General features: G+C 37.5%; 1 protein-coding gene across 1 annotated transcript in view; it reads left to right on the forward strand.

The window, feature by feature from the left end:
• gpc6a (glypican 6a) overlaps positions 1–13,897 on the forward strand; it is a 108,802-nt gene extending 94,905 nt beyond the window's left edge. Inside the window, exons 8-10 of the mRNA XM_026377694.1 lie at positions 6,655–6,785; positions 9,544–9,719; positions 10,916–13,897. Of these exons, the coding sequence (XP_026233479.1) occupies positions 6,655–6,785; positions 9,544–9,719; positions 10,916–11,133 (525 nt within the window). The 3' untranslated portion in view covers positions 11,134–13,897. The remainder of the gene's footprint in view (positions 1–6,654; positions 6,786–9,543; positions 9,720–10,915) is intronic.
• Positions 13,898–20,550: the final 6,653 nt, after the last annotated feature.

Here is a 20,550-nt window from a genome sequence, read left to right on the forward strand (position 1 = left end):
CCCCAAATCCTTAGTGTAACTAGAACATGACAAGGATGGTGTGTTCACATTGTGTATTGATAAATGTTTGTGCTTGTGGGGTGATTTCAATCAATTTAAAAGAAATATGTTAATCCAAATAAGCTTTTTTGAAACCAGTTTGATTCCAGACATGGAGAATAAGGGTTACAGGACAGGGTTGGTGGTCCTTTATTATCATGCAATTGTTTTAATTGGATAGCCCCAAATATAACTATGTATTTACTACCTTTTAATTTTATTTTTAAATCTCATTGAGGTATAATTTTCTGAACAACATCTGCCACATACAGATGTGTAACATTGTTAGCTATTTAGCATAATGAGAGTAGTTATAAGTTGTCATATTCCAAGCCCCCTCAGGAATAGAGTTAATTTACACTGGAAAGGTGTGTACTCTGTTCAGCTATGACTTCACTGAAGAAAGCACAGGCTACTGTGGCCCATGGCCAAAACCAAGATAAAGAAATGCTGCTGCTCGCTGGGTTATTACCTCAGGCTTGGTAAAGCTAACCTGAGAGTGCCTGCTCTCTTTCTGCTGTCTCTCCCCAGCCTGATACACAGAAATACAGCCAGTCTCACATCCTGAAGGGACTAATAATAAAACAAGCTGGCTAACTAAAAGTTCTGAATCCAGCAACTACTGCATATCCTGTCAATTTAATGCAGGGTTACAGCAGTCGTTAGTGAGATTAAATCCTTTTTCGATATTTACACCCACCTTATTTGATACTCTTGGACATGAATAAATCCAGTGCAGACATGAACCATGAAGAGTTCTGCAGTTACTCACATGTGATTCTTTTCAGACATTCTTTTCTTTAGGGTTTTTTTTCTCCTCCCTCAGCTTTCAAATATCCCAAACGTGTTTTATTGAATTTGAGTCAGGGGGCATTCTTGGCCAGGTGATAGTGTCACTTTTTATTCCTTGTGTGATTTTTGCAGTATGTTTAGGATCATTGTCATGTTGGAAAATTCCTCTTGTGCCAAGCGTCTTGAGACTGGCAGTCATTTTTTTCATTCATTATTTGAGTTTACAAACTTCATGGTGCATCTAAAAATGTCATCTCCTCTACACCAATTGCAATCTTACAGCCCCATATCAGCACACTCCCACCTCCATCATACACAGATGGCACTATGTAGTCACTGTAGTAGTCAAGATCAGGTCCATATGAACCATGCTGGGCCCCCATCTGATCCAAAGAAATTCATTTTGACAAATGAATGTGCTGTTTACTTTTAGTTTTTCAGGCTTCAAATAAATAACAAATTATTATATGTGCTGTTATTTTTTGAAGATGGCCACTGTGGCTTCTGTATTTGTAATAAGCCACCTACTGTATTGCTCCTCATAGAAACTGCAGCTGTTATTCAGCATATGTCCAGCAGCCTACTGTTACTCCCTCTCCCATTTTCATAAAGTCTCCTTTTCTTTCTTTCTTTCGATGTGCTATTACAAATCATTGATGACTTAAAAATATATTATCAAGCAGGAGCTGAAGTGCAACCCTGGAGAACATAATTACTTTTCTGACACCTGACTTGTGATTTTCAGCCTAACACATTGTGCCTGATCTGCTAATAGATTTCATGTGTAAAAATATCCACAGACCACTTACTACTAGTGAAAAGTCTATGACACCTGGTCTGCTAATAGGATGTATAGATGATTACACTTATTGAAATATGCCATATATATGTAAATAGATTATCAATCTGACAATGTGTGTAAGTCACTGCTGGAAAGGTAGCTGTTTTGATGTATGAAGGAACTGTTAAAGACTCAAATTATCATCTATTTGAAGATGAACAAATGAGATGTATTGTAAAGGAAGTTGTGACTACCACAGCTGTATCAGTTGTGGTCTACATTGTGCTAGGCAGTGCTTCCACATGCTAAGGCCTGCCTGAACAGACTTCATAAAAACACAGAGTACAAAAGCATCACTACATCACTATAGGCCATGCACTGCATGCCGTATGTACTCTACCCATTACTTACAGGTCCTCTAGGACTCTCAGAACAAGAGCTCCTAGTTGTGCTCATAGTTCAAGACTCATGGTGATGAAGCTTTTATGGAACAGTAACCCTCTGGAGGTTCCACCTATCCGCTAGCGCTACTTAATAATACTGTAGTAACAAAAGTGTATGATGTACTGCAACATTAGATATTTTGGCAGAAGCGAAAATGTAATATTGTAAATCAGATATTTTAGTGGAAAAAAAATCTTTTGCCTGAGTACATTTTAATAACATGTTCAGTATCAGCTTATTTGCAACTTGCCATTTGGATTAATAGTCACAATATCCTCATGTTAACAAAAAACATAATTTGGTTGCAATCATATTCCCTAAAAAACTGTGATTACAGTCTAGTTGTATAGAAACATCATTTTTAGGAGACAGGCCTGTCAACAGATGGTGAGTTCTCATGGAGATAGATCTGTTGACCTCTCCTTCCATTTATTTGAGTTCCACTGTTAAACCAAACTTGTATAAGGTTAAAAGAGTTCACTTGAGTTGAGATTGTTTTTAAATTAAAGCTGCATTAGATATATTTTATGGGTAAACACATATGGTGCTTACTAAAAAATAAATAAAACATGTATTGCTACAAACAGGCAGGTTATATGTCAGAGTCTCAGAATAAATGTCAGCTATATTTTCTCTCCTGTGTATCAACACAAAATGGCCTGAGGTAACAGGCATTAATTCATGTCACTCACTCCACACTAGTTAATTAATTGGGTTGGAATAAGGAGGAGTAGGAAATGTGTAATTTCTCATGTTTATTTTACATTTCTCAAAATTTTATTTAGTTTCTGTAGAGTTACTAATGCAGCACTCGGCCAAGGGCTAAATTCAGAATGAATACTAAATAAACTCTATTAACCACAGCTACAACTAAGACTTTAGCCAGGGAAGGTCATTCTAAGCAAACAATTATGAATAACATAGGGCCTCAACTCTTGGGTTAAAGTAAGATATATATATATACATGTCTATTTACTTTGGAAACCCTGTTGAAATATTACTAAGATTAAGAATTGAGCCTTTGGGCTTTGCATTCAATCAGATGTTGTTTTTAAATTATATGGGTATACATAGTATAAGACACATATTTTGCAGCCTATGTTTTTCAGAGCCTTGAATTCAGCAGTTGAAATTGGTTTAAGTCCAAAACAATTTACAGAAAAAATTGCTACTCTGTTGAAAGCAATAGAATTTCACAGAGATGTCCGTGACCCATCAACAATGTTCTCTCTTGCCAAAATATATCTTAAAACACACACCTACACACTCACTCACAATGGATATATCACCTGTCTAATACTGGGTTCAGTGTGTGGCGTCATTTTGTTTTATGGATGCAGGGTATAATATCTATGAAATTGTTGTTTGTTTTGAGTTTTTATCACCTATGTTCTTATTCTCACTTACTGTATGCTTTTGTGGTGTAGCTGCACTCGTCTCCCACACAGAATTCATCATCCCAGGTGAAAACAACATACTATAGCCAAGAACTGGTAAATTTTGAACATTGTGTGTAGTTTGTGATATTGTTTGTGTTATCTGGAAAGAGCGTAGTATGATTAACAAAATAGGAGTTTGTACTGTATTGTTACTGATAATAAAAAACAAAAAATAACTTATGTAAAGTGCTGTGAAGAAATATGAATCCTCCTCCTGATCACTTCTCTCATACACACAAGTTTCCTGATCTTTAAACTAAATTTAACATAAAACAAAAACAACCTTTGGAAACATGAAATGCAGGTAGGACTAGGGGGAAATGTATTCATCCCTAAAACTACCAAACCACATTGATCAACCTCTGGGAAGGGTAACAAAGCTATTTCTAAGGCTCTAGGACTCCATAGATCCAGAGTGAGATAAACTATCTACGAATAGAAAAGACTTGGAACAATGGTGAAACTTCCCAGACGCTGCTCACAGTCCAATATTAGTCCAAGACTAGTGACAGCCATCCAACAAGTAACAAAAGATCCAAGAAAAACATCCAAGGAACTGCAGGTTTCTCTAACCCAAATAAGGGTCAGTTATCATAACTCCACTATCGGGGTAGGAATGACCGCCGTGGGAGAGTGATGAGGCAAAAACTACTGCTAACGGAGAGGAACATTAAGGCTCCTCTGAATTCTGCCACAGGTCACCTAGATCTAGATGACCCTTAACCCTCATGGAAAAATGGTCTATACACTGATAAGTCATAAGTTCAACTGTCTGGAAGATAGGTCCCATTACATTTGGAGTTAAGTGCAATGTTGTGGAGCTGCTTTGCTGCTTCAGGGCCAGCGTGACTCGTCATATTTAAGGCAAACGTGAATTCTGTGCTCTGCACTAGACAATCCCAAAGGAGAACGTTAGGTCATCAGCCTGTGAGTTAAAGTTCAAGCACAACTGTGGCATCCAGCAAGATGAAGATTCAAAGCATACTCTAAGACTAACTTGACCTCTGAACAGCTCAAAATGAAAAATATGACAACTTTAGCCTGGTCAAAGTCTGTTGTATTTTTGTCAAAATATCCAATATCTATCAAGCTCTTTTTTTTTTTTCACGCTAATATATGTGATATGTGACACCAAACAAATTAATGTTTCTTATGGTTTGGTTCAGGCACCATAGAACTGAATTAAGGTCAGAGAAAGACTGGCTGGGCTGAGTTAATCGAGAAAAATATCGTCAATAGCTTCAGTGACAACAGTCACTTTTCACACACAATGTCTGCATTAGCATTAGTAGCACCACAACACACACAACACATCATCATGTTTGCTACAAAAATTTAATCACGTTTGCAGTTTAGTTGCATAGGAATGTAATTTTTAAAGATTCAAAGTGGACGTGTTTGGTATTTTACAACTTCACAATGACCAGCTGTGTAAAAATTTTCCACACAGGTCTGGTGCTCCTCTCTGATAACATGAACAAGTATATTATGAATATACTCAGCCTTAGGCGCATGTTGTCACCATTCCACATCTGTTGTCTGTGCATGGATAGTTTTAAACATGCCATTTCACCTTTTCAAACTGAGCTCCATCTTCTGTCAACAAACTTGCTAAATGTGGCTCCTAGTATTACAGTTGATATAATAGCAATGTGTCTTTTGTAGGCAGTCCAGATCGGCTTACATTGCAATTTTGCCAAAGGTTGGGTCCTGATCAAGCAGTCTTTTGGTCTGGTTTTTGTGTGTGTTGAATATACTGTGTGAAAAGATTCACATTTTCTTACATCACTGCATTTTATTGCAAAAAGTACAGTTGTGGCTTTACATGAGGTTTGTGTGCTGGACTATTTCTTGGCAAGATGCTTTTGCACGGATTGAACAAATAAAATATAAGCTGTTAATCAGTGAGCTTTTAAGCTGCTCGCAGGCGGATTTTGTTTCCTTTACACAGCACCAGGCTAATTGTCTGCCTGTTACCAGTTTCAATGCTATTTTATATAAAGAACGGACATAACTGGATTGATTTTCTCTAATTTTCAGGAAGAAAGTGAAAAAGCGTATTCCCCAAAATGCTGAACTATTCCTTTCTAGAATACTATTCACTAAGAATTACTTCCAAGTAAATAGGTGCTGTAAAATGTATGTCATCCCACTCTACTGTGACTGAATATGATTTGGTTTATTTTATAAACAAAGTTAACAAAGCTTTACATTCTTACACAATATATTTCTACATATTGTCAAATTTACATTCTTACACAATATATTTCTACATATTGTCCATTTTACATTCTTACACAATATATTTCTACATATTGTCCATTTTACATTCTTACACATTATATTTCTACATATTGTGCATTTTTTTTGCCCATTTTCTGCAATTTTCTTGTGTCTCTGAAGTGAAGATGTATGAATGCCTGTAATTACTGACAGGACAGAGTTTAATTCTAATTTGTTACTGTCTTGACACATAAACAACAAAACTATGTTTTTGTGTAATTAGAGAGCTTGGCCAAGGCAAGAAGGAAGACTGTCTCATTTGAACCTTTAATCACCATATTTCTTTCTCTTATTTGGTGGTTACCCAGTAAAGCTTCTTGAGTCCAGATGGAATCAGTCGGGGGTGACCATTCATGCTACATATCAAATTCAAAGTCTGTCTTGTATGAATCAGAGATGAACAAAACATGGATGGAAGTGGACAAGAAGCAAATTGAAAAGAAAAAGAAATGTGGGCAGTTCAACAAGTGTTCTCTCTTGATGGAATAAGTGAGCAGAAGGGTTGTGCAACTAGACAATCCTTTACTGCCATATGAATGTTTAAAATCAAACTGAATCACACTCTTATGCGGAGATTAAATAATTGGAGTCTGTGGTCTCAGTGTTTGGTTAATTTTGTTGTTTATTTTTAAAGCACGTATGAATGATTTTTTTTCATTTTTTAAAGCATCAATAGTAAACTACTACTAGCATCAACAAATAAAACCCTCTTGAAAGTTTCTGAAGTGAAAGTAAAGAAATCAATGTAATATTCATTCTGAGAGCTGCAGAGGTTGTGTTTTTATGTGTGACCGTGGACTTCTCTCACCTCACAGCCTTTAAAATACAACATTTTCAATCTCCTATATTTCTATCCTTTTTTCTGGCCCATGGCAGGTGAGTGACATCAAAGAGAAGTTGAAGGAGTCCAAGAGGTTTTGGTCCAACCTGCCAGATGACATCTGTGCCAAGGGCAAGCTCACAGAGTCTGACGAGGAACAGTGTTGGAACAGCCACACTAAGGGCAGGTGAGGACTTCTGCAACTCTTTATAACTACGACAAAGTCACTGGTTATCACATTTTGCCTGCCAGGGATTAAAATAACCACACTGTGTTCCCAGATTAACACACTGTCTGTAAGTTCAATGGTTGGTACTTCTGTGGAGAACTTCTATATAAGCTCTGAGGCTCTAATACCCCGAGGACTGAGGAGTGTCCAACACCTCTTATCACCACTGTAGCATGTAGAGTATCGCCAAACCGTACAGTAGATTGGACAGTGAGTTGTTTTCTCTGACAGTGAACCAGAGACACTGGCAGAGAAAATATATCACCCCAGCTATTTGGCCCTCTCCAAGTAACAAAATCACCAGATGGTGCAATAAAAGACATGTTAATTCTCTTATTTGTGCCAGTACCATTTTTAAAGATTGCTCTAAATTTAGTGGTTACTGGATTGCCCAGAAACAATAAAACGTCACTAACAGATAGGCACTGAACGATGTGAAATCATCAGATTCTCCTGTAACTTAAACACAAAGCCCCTGATTTACTAATGGTTGGTGTGGACTGAATCATGTGCAAACTTAATAACACCTGCAAAAGCGGCACAAGCTGCTCTGCTAAGGGTGCACAATGAGAACTTTGTATTAAAAATGAGCAAAAGTCATGAAATCATAGCTACCAACTTAGTTCTAGTTGTTAAGAGGGACTTAATTCAAAAACCAACACACAATTGAGTAGAAGGACATGGTTTTTGTGGCTTTTGTCTGGACCTCTTATATATAAACTAATCCATATGTTTGATTAGAGTATATGCCAAACGGGACTTTTACAGTAGGTGATTATTGGGTCTCCCCAGAGTTATAGATGCGATCTTTGCATATAACTATTCCTCCTGTAATGATGAGATTTCGTTGTTGTAGCTCATCGAAGTGATTATTGGCCACTCCCACTAACTTGGATTTTTTTTTTTTTTTAATTCCCTGTTGCATTTACACTCGTTGCTCTGCAAACTCTCCATGACAGACACCAGTGAAACACACAAAATCCTTATTTAAATATGATCTCCTTCACCTTGTTAGCATGTTCGCAATTTTTAGGATCACCCGCAAAGTGCTCACTATTTGGGGTCTTATTTAATTAGGGCCAAACCGTACAACTCACTTTGTGCAGAATTTATGGAAAAAAAACAACCAATACTAATAAAACACATGCAACTACAAGTTCCATAAATGAGACAATGTGGCAATTAACGTCTTCATTGTGAGCGCCAGTTGCAGTTTTCATGTAGTATTGTCTTTGCATTATGTCATTATTTTCATTGTGCAGCTGTTAAATTGCTTTTAAATTATTAAGTTAAAATATAGTCATTTGTGGATCCTTGTAGCAAAGAGAATCCACTCTCAACATGAAAGTGACTATTAAGGCTGACACGCTTACATTTTGTCTGACTTAAGCAGCTGTCATTACAAAGAGTAGCTTTTACAGTTGTCTCTAATTCCAGTTTGTCTGCTTTGTGAGTGTCAGCCTGTTGCCCAGGATCATAAAATATTCCACAGTTTCTAGAAATTATCTGTGTAGTGATGTAGAGAAAGCAAGGATGTCAGACACACCTCAGTAAATGAAAGAAATGGACCCAGTGGCTGCACAACCACTGGATCAGCTGCTTTGTTGGCAGACAGACATCGAAAGGCAACAGTTTACACAATACAGGTGAATAAAGAGAACATTCTCACTGTTTCGACAACATACAATACAAGTAGCTTCTAAAAAGAAGCCATCATTGCAAATAGATAAAACACAAGCAAACTGAGGGACACATGCACCGATTTCCCCACAGACAGGCAGTATAAACAAACATGTTTTATTCATTTGCAGCTATTTTTGTATAAATGTGAGGCGTATGCTGTTAAAATAATGTTTCTTCATTTTATTGTTTTGACCATGTGTATTTCTGAAGTCGCAGTGTGTTGGGCTCTGTCGGCCACCTTACAGTAGATTGCCTCTTATTCTCTGTCAGTGAAGCTGCTTCATGGCTTCATTTAAATAATTAAATAAGCACAAATTGTAGTAGATTGCCGACTGTACAGCTGTCTTAGTTCTCAGTTTTTGGATGGTAACGTATGAAATAGCATAGGCTTCAAAAAACATTCATTGTCAACACTGTGTTTTTTTTATGCTATATATTTTTGGTACTGTATTATTTTTAAAAGGGCAGACTCACATTTCCCGAGTATATCTTAAACAATGCTCACATACTCGTACATACACCGAAATAGTCGTTGGTTGCTGGACTCCATACTGGCTCTGAAAAGGTCCCTTTCTAATAGAATTCCTTTGTAAGCGATGAGGACAATGGCGGTCTAAAGTTCAGTTGAAACCAATATGAGCGAGTCTGCATTTAGACATGGGAAGCTACTGTCTTCCAGAGTCAGTCTTTTTAGTGCAAATTCTGTCTTTGTGTTTCCTCCCAGCAATGCAAAAATTGAACAACCTACAAGCTTTGCTTTGGCCTGATTTGAACTGTGAGGCCTGTGAATCTTGTCCCTCATCTCTCAAATAACAATCGCCTTTGTGACCAGCATAGGGAAGAGAAAAATGTACAAATACAAGTTCAGTTTCAAGACTGACTTGAAAATATGTGTTTCTTTAAACAGAAACTGCCAACTTCTCATTTGTCAACCCCTCGTTTGATAGTAAATGCAGAAAATAACAGGCCTTGTAATACTACATGAAGACATTAGATACTAGATAAAAGGTTTTTTTGTGTGTGTTCCTTCCAGATATTTCCCTGAAGTGGTGAAGCAGGGTCTAACTAACCAGGTGAACAACCCAGAGGTGGATGTGGATATCACCAGGCCTGACACATTGATCCGGCAGCAGATCATGGCCTTACGGGTCATGACCAACAAGCTAAAGAATGCCTACAATGGAAATGACATTTTCTTCCAGGACTCCAGTAAGTTATCCAATATGTCGTGTGTAAGATCTCAGGTGTCATTCATGTAGCCACCCATTAAACAGCTGCACAGGGTGCATCAGTGTTGCAGGCTGACATTATTAGGAGAATAAATAGCTGCAAGTATGGCGACACATACAATGATAGACAACCTAGCCCATGTTTCGGAAGATGTACATCTCAAATACTATTGTTGCTGATTCTGTGAATCTCCTTGAGCCGACAAGTTGGGATATTCTCTGAGCTGTAAATAAAATGTGTGACTGCGTGACAACTGCCCGCAAACATTTGTAGCTCGACTCCATTTTAGTTTTTGTTGTTTGTTTTTCTGTTTGGAGTGGTGGCTTATTCAACATCAGAGATCCAGTGCTGAAGCAGCGAGAATCGTTGCATAGGTTCATATCTCACAGAAGCAGGCAACATAAGAAAAAAAATAAAACAACCTATGCTATGCTGCTGTGCTATGTTAGTGATGTAGATTTGTTTATAGATCAACCTTAGTCTCACACTACTACACACAACCAACATTTTTTCATTTTTCTATCACCTCAGACATATTTTTGCTACGTGAAATCAATAAATGAAAGTTAAAATTCCCCATACAGCTAAGTAAATCCTTTCACACTGAAATCTGGTATATATGCAAATTTGTGCAAGTGTTCAACTGTCCTGCCAGAGCCTTAGAAAAACTGGAGCCTGAAGAGAGGAAGGCAGCTTACTAACATCCACTTTTACTTAATCTTTCTGTGCTAAATTATGCACTGCTCCAAACAAGAGGTATGGTTTACAGACATTTACAAAAAAGTATTGTCATGTCAGTAACTGAGGTAGCTAGCTCTAGAGCTATCTTGTTCTCAGCAGGTTGTCACTGTGTTAGAATAGACTATACTTCACTGTTTAATATTTATAAAAGAAAACAAAGATAGTTTTTTCCTAAAATCCCAATGAATGCGTTTGTGTCAGTGATACACATGTGCATGTTATTTACGCCTTATTACACTTTTTGCATCTTTTTTTGTTGCTGCCATCAATGTTAAAACTACCTAAATACATTTATACATTCTCAGTTTGCTTAGGAAATGCTTTGATGATTCAAATGATGCATTTTGCATCATGCATAACAACTTTTTGGGCATTGGAGCTATACTTTATATGACAGAATTTGTTATGTACATTTAATTTGTGTGATTTTTCAGGTGACGAGGGCAGTAGTTCTGGCAGCGGCAGTGGTTGCACTGATGGCTGCACAACAGAGTTTGTCTTTGTTGGAACAGAGGCTCCTGTGATCGGTGCTGACAGAAGCGACGAACGAGCAGCCGCCGCAGGCAAATCGCTTTCCTGTGGACCCTCCTTACTGCTGGTGATGGCCGCCACTGCACTCCCACTTTGGGCAACCCAGACTCAATGGAGATAATATATAAGTGTGATGCGGTCACTGACTTTTATACTGTTACTTACAGTATGTGTAACAGCAAGTTCTACTGCTGTTCCCTCACTGGACATGTAGAACTTCCCGGAAACCTGTTGAGAATGGCTTACTGTAAGGTAGGACTGGAACTGAGTGCAGTGCTGCATCCTGCTCGTCCCCCAAAGAATGCTTGGTGCCATCACTGAACCAGCTTTCACATCTCACAAAAAGATAATGTGGTGTTTTGAAAAGATTCTCTCTTTAAGAAGTGCAACCATCTTGAGATGGTTCTGTCTGTCAATGATTTTACCTTTTCTTTGTATGATGCAGTTGTGAAGACAATTCCCGTTTTATCCTATTAGTCTTCTCCCTCTCACACAAAAGGAGAAAGTCTTACTGTGTGCATGCGTGGAAATGATGTTAAGTGACAAATTTTTTTTTATTTTTATTTTATGCAGGTGACAAAGTTTTGGATCGGTAGGTACAGGACTGTAAATTGCTAGCTGGTTTCCCATTTGGTCATATCAGTGCGGCTTCAGGAAGCAGCAGTCGTTACACTTTATAGTTGCACATTTGATTATCTCTAAGAAAGTGCTAATGTACTGCACTATGAGAACTACTTTGCACAGATTATTTTTGTTGGCTTCATAAGTTTATAAAAGCTACAGAAAACATTCATCCCATAAAGAATGAAGAACTATATTTTCAGATCATTTAACTGATTGTATTGTACTTATAAACAGTTACAGTATGCATTTCACTGGAGGCTACTGTAATGTAATCTTACTGCTTTAGTTAACAGCTACATTTTTATAAATGTATTGTTTGTTTTTACAAGTTATTTAAGCACAGTAAAAAGAAAAAAATGACGTTTTTGCAACAACGCTAAGCCATTAGACTACAATTGCCTGCTCACAGTGTTCAGTTACCTGATTTACTCTCTTCTGTTTGGGTTATTAACATGCACTTAAACTGCTCCTTGTTATTTCTCAGAGGACTCAGAGGACATTAGTGATATTAGGTTTAACTAAATAATTTTCCATGTATTTTCTTTAATTATTTATGATTATGACTTATTTTGTTACTAGTTTACCCTATATTACATACATATATGGGAGGTTAGAAATTGTAATCCTTGTCCTCCGAGCTCACACACAGCCCTCTAACAGGCCCCACAGGTTGATTCCACATTTTTCATGACACACCACACTGAAATTTGCATGTTCTTGTTGGGCCAGCAAAAACAGACCCACCAGCCCCTTCAGGCTACAGGTTGTATAAGTGGTCATGTACCCTTAGAGGACCGCAACTGAAAAAGAAGCAGGGTGCCGAGGTTGGAGGGCTCTGACTGTAGCTCTTAGAACTAGTGTTACTATTCTATCTCCTTCGGGTTTTGACCTCAAACAGGCTCTAGAGGCTCAGGGAGCAAAACCAATAGCTGGCACTCCACCAACACAACACAATGGCCATGACATTGGGTCACATAAAAAGGCAGATTCCAGAAATGTTGCAGAAATGTTGCAGGCATGCTGGTGAAGCAAACAACAGGGGTAAATCTTCACCGTTACATAACAGAGGGCTTTTGAGGCAGCCGCCCTCACACTGGAGTGTGCCTGGAGGATCCAAACCCATCCACTCATAAGCACCTCAAGTGGTTTAACATTGCCAATAAGCAAGTCTCTTGTGTCAGCAGGGGCTTCACTCTCAGCCCATCACTGTAACAAATTACCAGCTGCTGCGTGCATCACAAAGAAAGTCTGTGTTTCATGTAGCATACTAAAGCAAGCACAGGATAACTTTCCCCTGTGATACCAGCAACAACATCAAACTGCATCACAGTGCACCCTATGATCTAGAAAAACATAAATCTGATGCCACACAAAATGATGAGTACAGATAGAGGTGCACACTAAAGTGGACTGATTTCTCCTTTGCCAAAGTTTGTGCCACCATCAGGTTCTTCACAGACACCATTAGGGAAATCCCTATTGAGCGGGTATACATGGCTCACAAGAGAGACCCAACACACCACAGGAGTGTCACTGCAGAACATTTGACCTCTGTCAACACATCCACTGCAGAAACCACTTGAGGAGAAGGTGACTGAACAGCAGCCACCGACCAAAACCGTTATGACACAATTAAATCAGTGATGTGTAAACCTTAATCTTAATTGCAGAATGTGACAGGACTGGATAAAAACTGATTCAACAAATAAGACCGTGTCTGGTTCTATCCACTTGTTTTTGTTTAGCACTTTCAATTTGAACATAGAAGTACTGTATGTGAACACTATAATCAAAAGAGCATTTTTCATTCAGGCTGAGGAGAAAAGTTGGTGCGTAGGTAAAAACACAACATGACAAAGTGCGTTTGTAGCAGACATAACACACGACATATACGAAGACATGAAAAATGGTGCCGTGATTTTTCCAGTTTTGGATGGTTGACTGCACTTTTTTTAATTGCTTTATCTCCCTGTGCCCTCTTCTTCTGTAATAGTCTAACAGCTCAGACCTAACATCTGATATTCATGCGACATTACTGAATAGAAACTTATTAATTTGCATTTTCTAATGCAGATTTTTTTGGATATTCAAATTTATACCAAATGTGCATGAAAACCTGACTGGAGATGAGCTAAGAAGATCTTCATAGCATATGGTCGTACGTTTTTAAGAGCAAGCTGAAAGGGTTTAGGGAACAAATACAAGACGTACTCACCAGTAAAGCCAAGAATCAGTAGTGCGAGATCATTACTAAGAACATAATTTACAGAGAAATGGTCACGAGTGGAAGACTGGGAGACAACCTCATTTCCCACCTCTAGGTTGATGTCATTAGTTGAGTGATGAAAATAGCTAAAAAGAGTAGATGGAGTGGTGCATGTTACAGCATGCACACCCTGCTATGGCCACAATAGAATAACAGGGTGCTGTTGCTGTGTCAGTTTCTATAGGAAGCTGCCTACTAGGTTGGAACACGATGAGCACTTTTAAGATCAGCGCCTGTGAATCTATTCTGATTCACAGAAAAAACTGGATGGAAATTTCAGTGCACACTGCAGGAGTCAGCGAGGAAGCCTTCTGAGCCCTTTTGAGGTCAAAACCTGCATGAGGGACACAGTGAAAAGTTAACACATAAATACAGTTTACACATGTCAGTATCTAAAATAGAGTTTACTCAGTTGTTTTCTAAAAAGTTAGGAGTTACTGTCTGTCGCACTTTTCCCTTGGATATATTGGATTGCTTATCTGTCCTCTGCAACATCATGGTATGTTATAGATTAAAGGTAGTTGGACAGGATGCCATCCAGCAGTAACTATTTATAATGTGCTGAATACTGAATAAAAAACAGAACATACTGTAACTAGCTATTAGGCCTGAAGCTGTTTCCCTGATCTGGTAGGATTGCACTCTTGGCTTGATAAATCCTGAGTTTCATGTCAAAAATAACGGCCCGTTACATTGGACCAATGGACTGATTGAGATTATACTTTACTGGTAATTTAATTTTAACTTCAGATGTTTACATTTCTTAGAGAATACACCTTGGCTACAGAAAGTATTCAGACCCCTTCACTTTTTGTACACCTATTTTATATTGGGTTGTGTAGATTTAATTTGAAATTGATGAGATGGCCCTTCTTCCAATGAGTATAAATTGAAACATTCATTAAAATGTTTGTAAAAGTATTAGTTTAATCTAAAAATTTTATTTTTATTTTTTAATTTTCATTTATTGTTGTGGCAGTCATTCTATCATTTGTTTGTTGAGATGTTTCTAGAGCTTAATTAGAGTCCAACTATGGCAAAATGATCAATCAGGTCTTTATGGTGGCTAGCAGCAAGCCATTCTTAAGCAAAAGACAAATGACAATTTGCTTGGAGTTTATCAAATGGCATTTGACGCAGGGGTTCCCAACCATGGTCTCTGCCAAATTCAGCTTCTGATTGACAAACACCTGATCCGGGTGATCAGCACTTGGTAAGGCAGGAATAGTTGGAAAACAAACAGTGCCGGGGTCCTTTAAAAGACTCTGAGGGCATGAAGGAAAAGATTAAATTCTTTAAATAGAACTCTAAGGGAGGTTTCTCAGCAGCACGGACAGGAAGGGTGGTCCGAATTGAAGGGATGCAGCTAAATACAGAGAGGGGGCTGAAGAAAACCTGCTCCAGAGTGTATGAGACCTGAGACGTGGGTGACAGTTCACCTTCTAGCACAACAATGATCCATAGCCAAGACAATGCTAGAGTGGGTTCAGAATAAGTCTCTGACTGTCCTTGAGTGGCCCCTTAAACTTCAAAGAAACCTGAAGATGCCAGTTCACAGATATTCCCATTCAATCTGGATTCAACAGAGCACTGAAATGAGCAGCTGAATAGCTTAGTAAAAGATACATTTTCACTTCACATCATGGGCAAATATTATCTGTTTAATAATAAATATACTTAAATTAACATTAAAAATGTGAAGCGGTCTGAAAAACTTTCTGAAGCGACTACCTACACTTGCCTTTTGAGAGTTTAACACAAATCGATTTCTCTTTTATGCAGTATCTTACTGTTCCCTAAAACAACATTAAAAGTTCAATTCATATGATCTTTGGGTTTTGGTGATTCTATAATTGGTGCATAAAATATATACACCAAATATACAGTACCCACAGAAATAGAAAAGAGGTTCAAGGTGCAAGTTAGTGGGTTATATATTGCTGCAGTCAATCACAGCCATATAAATTCATTTCTGAAGTATTAAAAACACTGTGGATAGTGCTGAATCTGGTTTGGAAGTGAAGCAGAACGATTGGTAAAGTGTGTGTGATAATAAGGCAGGAAGTTAGCCGTGTGGCTTCAGCTACTGACATTGTTTAAGCTTTGGCACTACTGCCTCCTCAGTGAGGCTTAACGACTATGTTTGTGAAAGTGTAAAAACTCAGTAACCATCTGCAGCCAGACAAAGGTTGAATGCACCCAGAAAAGCCTCTACAACATCTGTGATTACTACAACGAGAGTTTTGGAGGATGAGACAGGGCTTCACTGGCGTTTCCAAAATATAGCGAAGAAAGGGAATCAAGTAAAGACTGTTTCAGAAGTTGGCTGAATCAGTACAAACAACAACTTTCTCTCATTATGACGAGGGGAACGTTTGCCATTTTCCGCTGCCTTGTGTATTCTTCTCTGTCATCCTGACAAGCTATGTTACCCTGGTTGAACATACAGTATCACTGTCGGAAATGCTTCAGTGCTTAACTTAATTTGCCTGTGAGCCTTTTCTTTTTCTTTTTCTTTTTTTTTTTTGTCTCCTTCATTCTCCTTGGCATTTCAAAAGCTGAAAAAATAGTAAAATTGTGACTGGTTGATTTTCTTTTTTTTTTTTTTAACAGAAAAGTTTAGATCATAACATGTTATGCAAGGTCTGCTCCATTTTGATGTTAATCGTTTGCTGCACTTTTGCTCAAACATATGCTGTGAGTGTGGTGCTGTTGTGATTTGCAAAATCAGATAACTAAGGAGCACATTTTTGGAGCTGTCAGTGCACGCTGTTTAAAGTGTTTTGGGGGAACGGACGTTGATGGTTATACAAGCAGACATGCCTTACCATTTTTTAAAGGACTAAATGGATTGCTTATTTGGCTTTTGTTACACATTTCTTGTATACAGAAAATAATACAAAGGTAATAAACATTTTATTAAAAAAAGGCTTTGATTACTGTGGTTTTGTGTCTCGACATTAATTGTTATTCAGTGAAAAATGTATCTTTAGTGTTAAGGAAGTTATTTTTTCAATAAACTATGCGAAAATAATGAACTAAATATGGAAACATCCTGGGACTGTCTATAGAAACAGACAAATATACACATCCACAATTTAAAGTCTAATTAACCCTAACCCTAAGCTAACTCCTCGTCTTTGGACTAAGGGAGGAAATCAGAGTATCTAGAGAAAACCCACACGCCCAATGGATCCAAAGCCAGGTCCTTCCACTGTAGATGTGAGGTGACAGTGCTACATCACCGTGTCACCTTAGTATTAAAATAGAAGACGTCAAATTTCAAACTCATTTTCCTTGGTTTAAACAGCAGATGCAAGTTGGGTTCCCAAATTTTAGATAGCAATGCATTTTATGGAGCATGACGAGAGGCTGTGCCGAAACGATCTGATGCTAATTTAAAAGCCATCATCTTTTTACAAAAATGATTGCTGCATTAAAACTAATGAACTCTAATAAAAATAGCCCTGTCTTTGAACTTATCTCAGTGCTAAATCTTCCCCTTTCTCACCTGTTTTGCTTCTGTCCTTTGTTCTCACTTCATCACAAGCCAAAGGAGAAGGCCAAAAACATCATACAGTCAACTAAAGATAAAAAAAAAAACTAAACTGCTCTGAACTAAAGTCAAAATTCAAAGCATAAAAAAAGTGTTCACACACATAATTATGTTTCATTTTGTTTTTCACAGGATGTGCTAATATGAGACAAATCTTTTGTATTCACCACAGAGTGATTTTCATTCACAAATTGCTTTAAACTTTAGCAATGCTGCACAAAACAAAATATTTTGAGACTTAATGTTGCACTGGGAGTTGCATAATGCATAAATTAATTGCATTCATGTGCAGCTATGTTTGGGTAACTAATCATCACATTCATTGAATTAAATTATTTGTTCAATTATAATGTTGGTAAATATATATTTCTGCCTCTTATTATGAACACTTAAGTACATTATGTTACAATATATATATATATATACATACATTTTTTTTCACCTATTTGTCTATCATTATATTTTCCTTTAATGTGCATGTCTTACAATATAGTCAGCAGATTGCAGAACCTGAACTCGATACAGAATGAAATGCAAATGCTCACGGCACAAAAAGTGAAGATATTTTCCTCCTCACCAAAAGATTAAGTGAGCACAGTAGAGATTAATGTATTAACTGCTACCTGTAATCCATCAGACGTCAAACTTGGCTCAGTGTCACATTCTGTCAGGGGAAGCAGCAGACCGTCTGGCAGACAAAAAAAGACAGAGACAAAAAAAAAAAAAAAAAAAAACTTACTGTATTGCCTCATTCAACACATCTTATGAGCTCCCCCACACATCCATTTATTAATTTTCACATGACAACATCAATGGGGAAAACACGAAACAGCTTCACATCTGAACCAGAATTATTCATTACAATTCCTCTTTCTGTATGTACAATTATTTATGTGCTTCAATTATGGATAACGCAGTGTGAAAGGGCCAAACTCCAGATGAAATACAAAAAGTTTATGGATTTCAAAGACAGAGCTGAGATTTTTTTTTTGTTTTTTCTCTGGTATCCACTTGATAATTTTGGATTGCTCTTGGCAAAACCCCTGTCACTGTAACACATAATTTATTTATTATTTTTAACAATTACTTTATTATCAGAACTGGAGTATTTTTGTCATGGTGGTTTGCAATAAAATTAGTAATCAGTGAGCCCATGAGGAGCTGGGAGTGAGATTACAATTTGGACGGCGCCAAGCTACCCATTTCTAGTATTTCCTTTACGTTAAGTTGACTGTAATGCTGCCTGTGGCTTCATATTTTGTGTACAGAGATATCACTATCAATATTCTCGTACTATTCCCTAAAGACAGAGCTGACTTTATTAGACTGAGCCTATTGAATATTGTTTGTATTGGTTATTGCTACATTAAATAGAGACGATTATCATTTGCAGCCTGTATTGTTTTCCCCTCAGCAATTTTAAGATCACTCACATAATTATAGTAGGAGCAGTAGTTTAATTGAAGAATTGTTGTATGGGTTTTTCTAAGTGTCAAACACAAGGTTCGGACACAACAGAAACACTTGTATAATTTATTGGAACACGATAGCACTGCTAATCGTAATTGTCTCATACAGACTCCCTAACAGTGTCTTTTAATTGTCCTTCACAACTCATAAAACTCAGTGTTGCCTCTGAAAGTAGGGTGGTGACTGTAAATATTAAGGTCTGAGGACACTGTTAATGGATTCTCTGATGACACATTTCATCCAGGCACTGATTGTAATTGCTTTTTACATGACAAGTAATAGTGTGAGGGCTTTAGAGACAGTGAAAAATCCCTTGAAAATAGAGACCTATGAAATTAAACCTTGGTTTTTCAATTTTCACTCCCACATGGGTTGAGCAATTAAATGGATTCAACCCAGTACAATGTAATAATACATAAATAAGTTTCAAAGTGAATCTCAAGTATCATATTCTCTCTCGGATGAGCTTCTTTAAAAAGTTGCCTTCAAAACTACTTTAGTTGTGCTTTAGAAAATAAGCCTGGATGCTTTTTCCCACCCACTCTCTGTGTCTGCGCTTCATCTCAAAACTAACACTACAGATTCAATACACCAACACCCTCACCTAGCTCCTAAGGTACTGGTATGACCTTGGTCTGCAGCTCTTATTGCCTTTGAAGGGTTCCTTCGACGCCTGCGATCCACATTGATTTAACTCTTTAAAATATTAGATTGTTTTTGTACTGCTTAGTTAAAGCTGTTATTATATAAATGATCTGTTCAATCTAACCTCATACGACACCCTTTGCAATAATGTTTCTTGTACAAATAAGCTTCAATTTGATCTTGTTTTATACATTAAAAGTTTTCAAATTAATTCTCCCTCTGCGATGTCTCTCTCTCTCCGGATTTAGGATAAAGACTGAATTACACAGCAGAACAGTCCTGGATAGCAGAGACAGAGATTACCCTCCCTGATCTCTTTGCAGACAAGAAATAGTTCTGTGCAAAAAGCCTCCCAGAGGGTTTTGCCACCTTGGTACTGACAGACTACATATTAGCATGCATCAGAGAAGAGAAAGAGAATAGTTTTATCCTTTTTGACCCAACACTTGACTCTAGAAAGAGGGAAATCTAGTGAGCCCATGCAGTGGATGTTAGCCTGTCACCGCACTGAAAAAAAGAAAGAAACAAGGTTCAGCATACTGCCGTTTGAGGCATATGGCTCAAGCACAAACAGGTAGAGCACACTGCCCCTCTATTTTCAACTGACAAGAGAAACTCAAAAGGCTTAGCTCCCAAAGCAGCTTGGATTTGTTGGCTCTGAAAATACAAAACATTTAAAATATTTGCTGCCAGTATTAAACCTTCTGTTGGGTTTGTTCATGAATATATCCAAGATGGGATATTCTTAGAAACACAGGCTTCCTCAATGTTACTACTATATAAATGGCCCATAATGAACAATAAAGGACAGTTCAATTACTAATAAAAAAGCACATTATGCTTTTTATCTACATTTAGTAGCTTTAAACAATATTAGAGTGAGAGCTGTATTACTGTGAACAGATTAGTGAAGTGACAATAAATTAAATGTTAAACAATATTTATATCAATTATAACGAAAACATTTTCTAGTTCCA

Source organism: Anabas testudineus, chromosome 3, assembly GCF_900324465.2.
Source record: "Anabas testudineus chromosome 3, fAnaTes1.2, whole genome shotgun sequence".
Taxonomy (NCBI): Eukaryota; Metazoa; Chordata; class Actinopteri; order Anabantiformes; family Anabantidae; genus Anabas; species Anabas testudineus.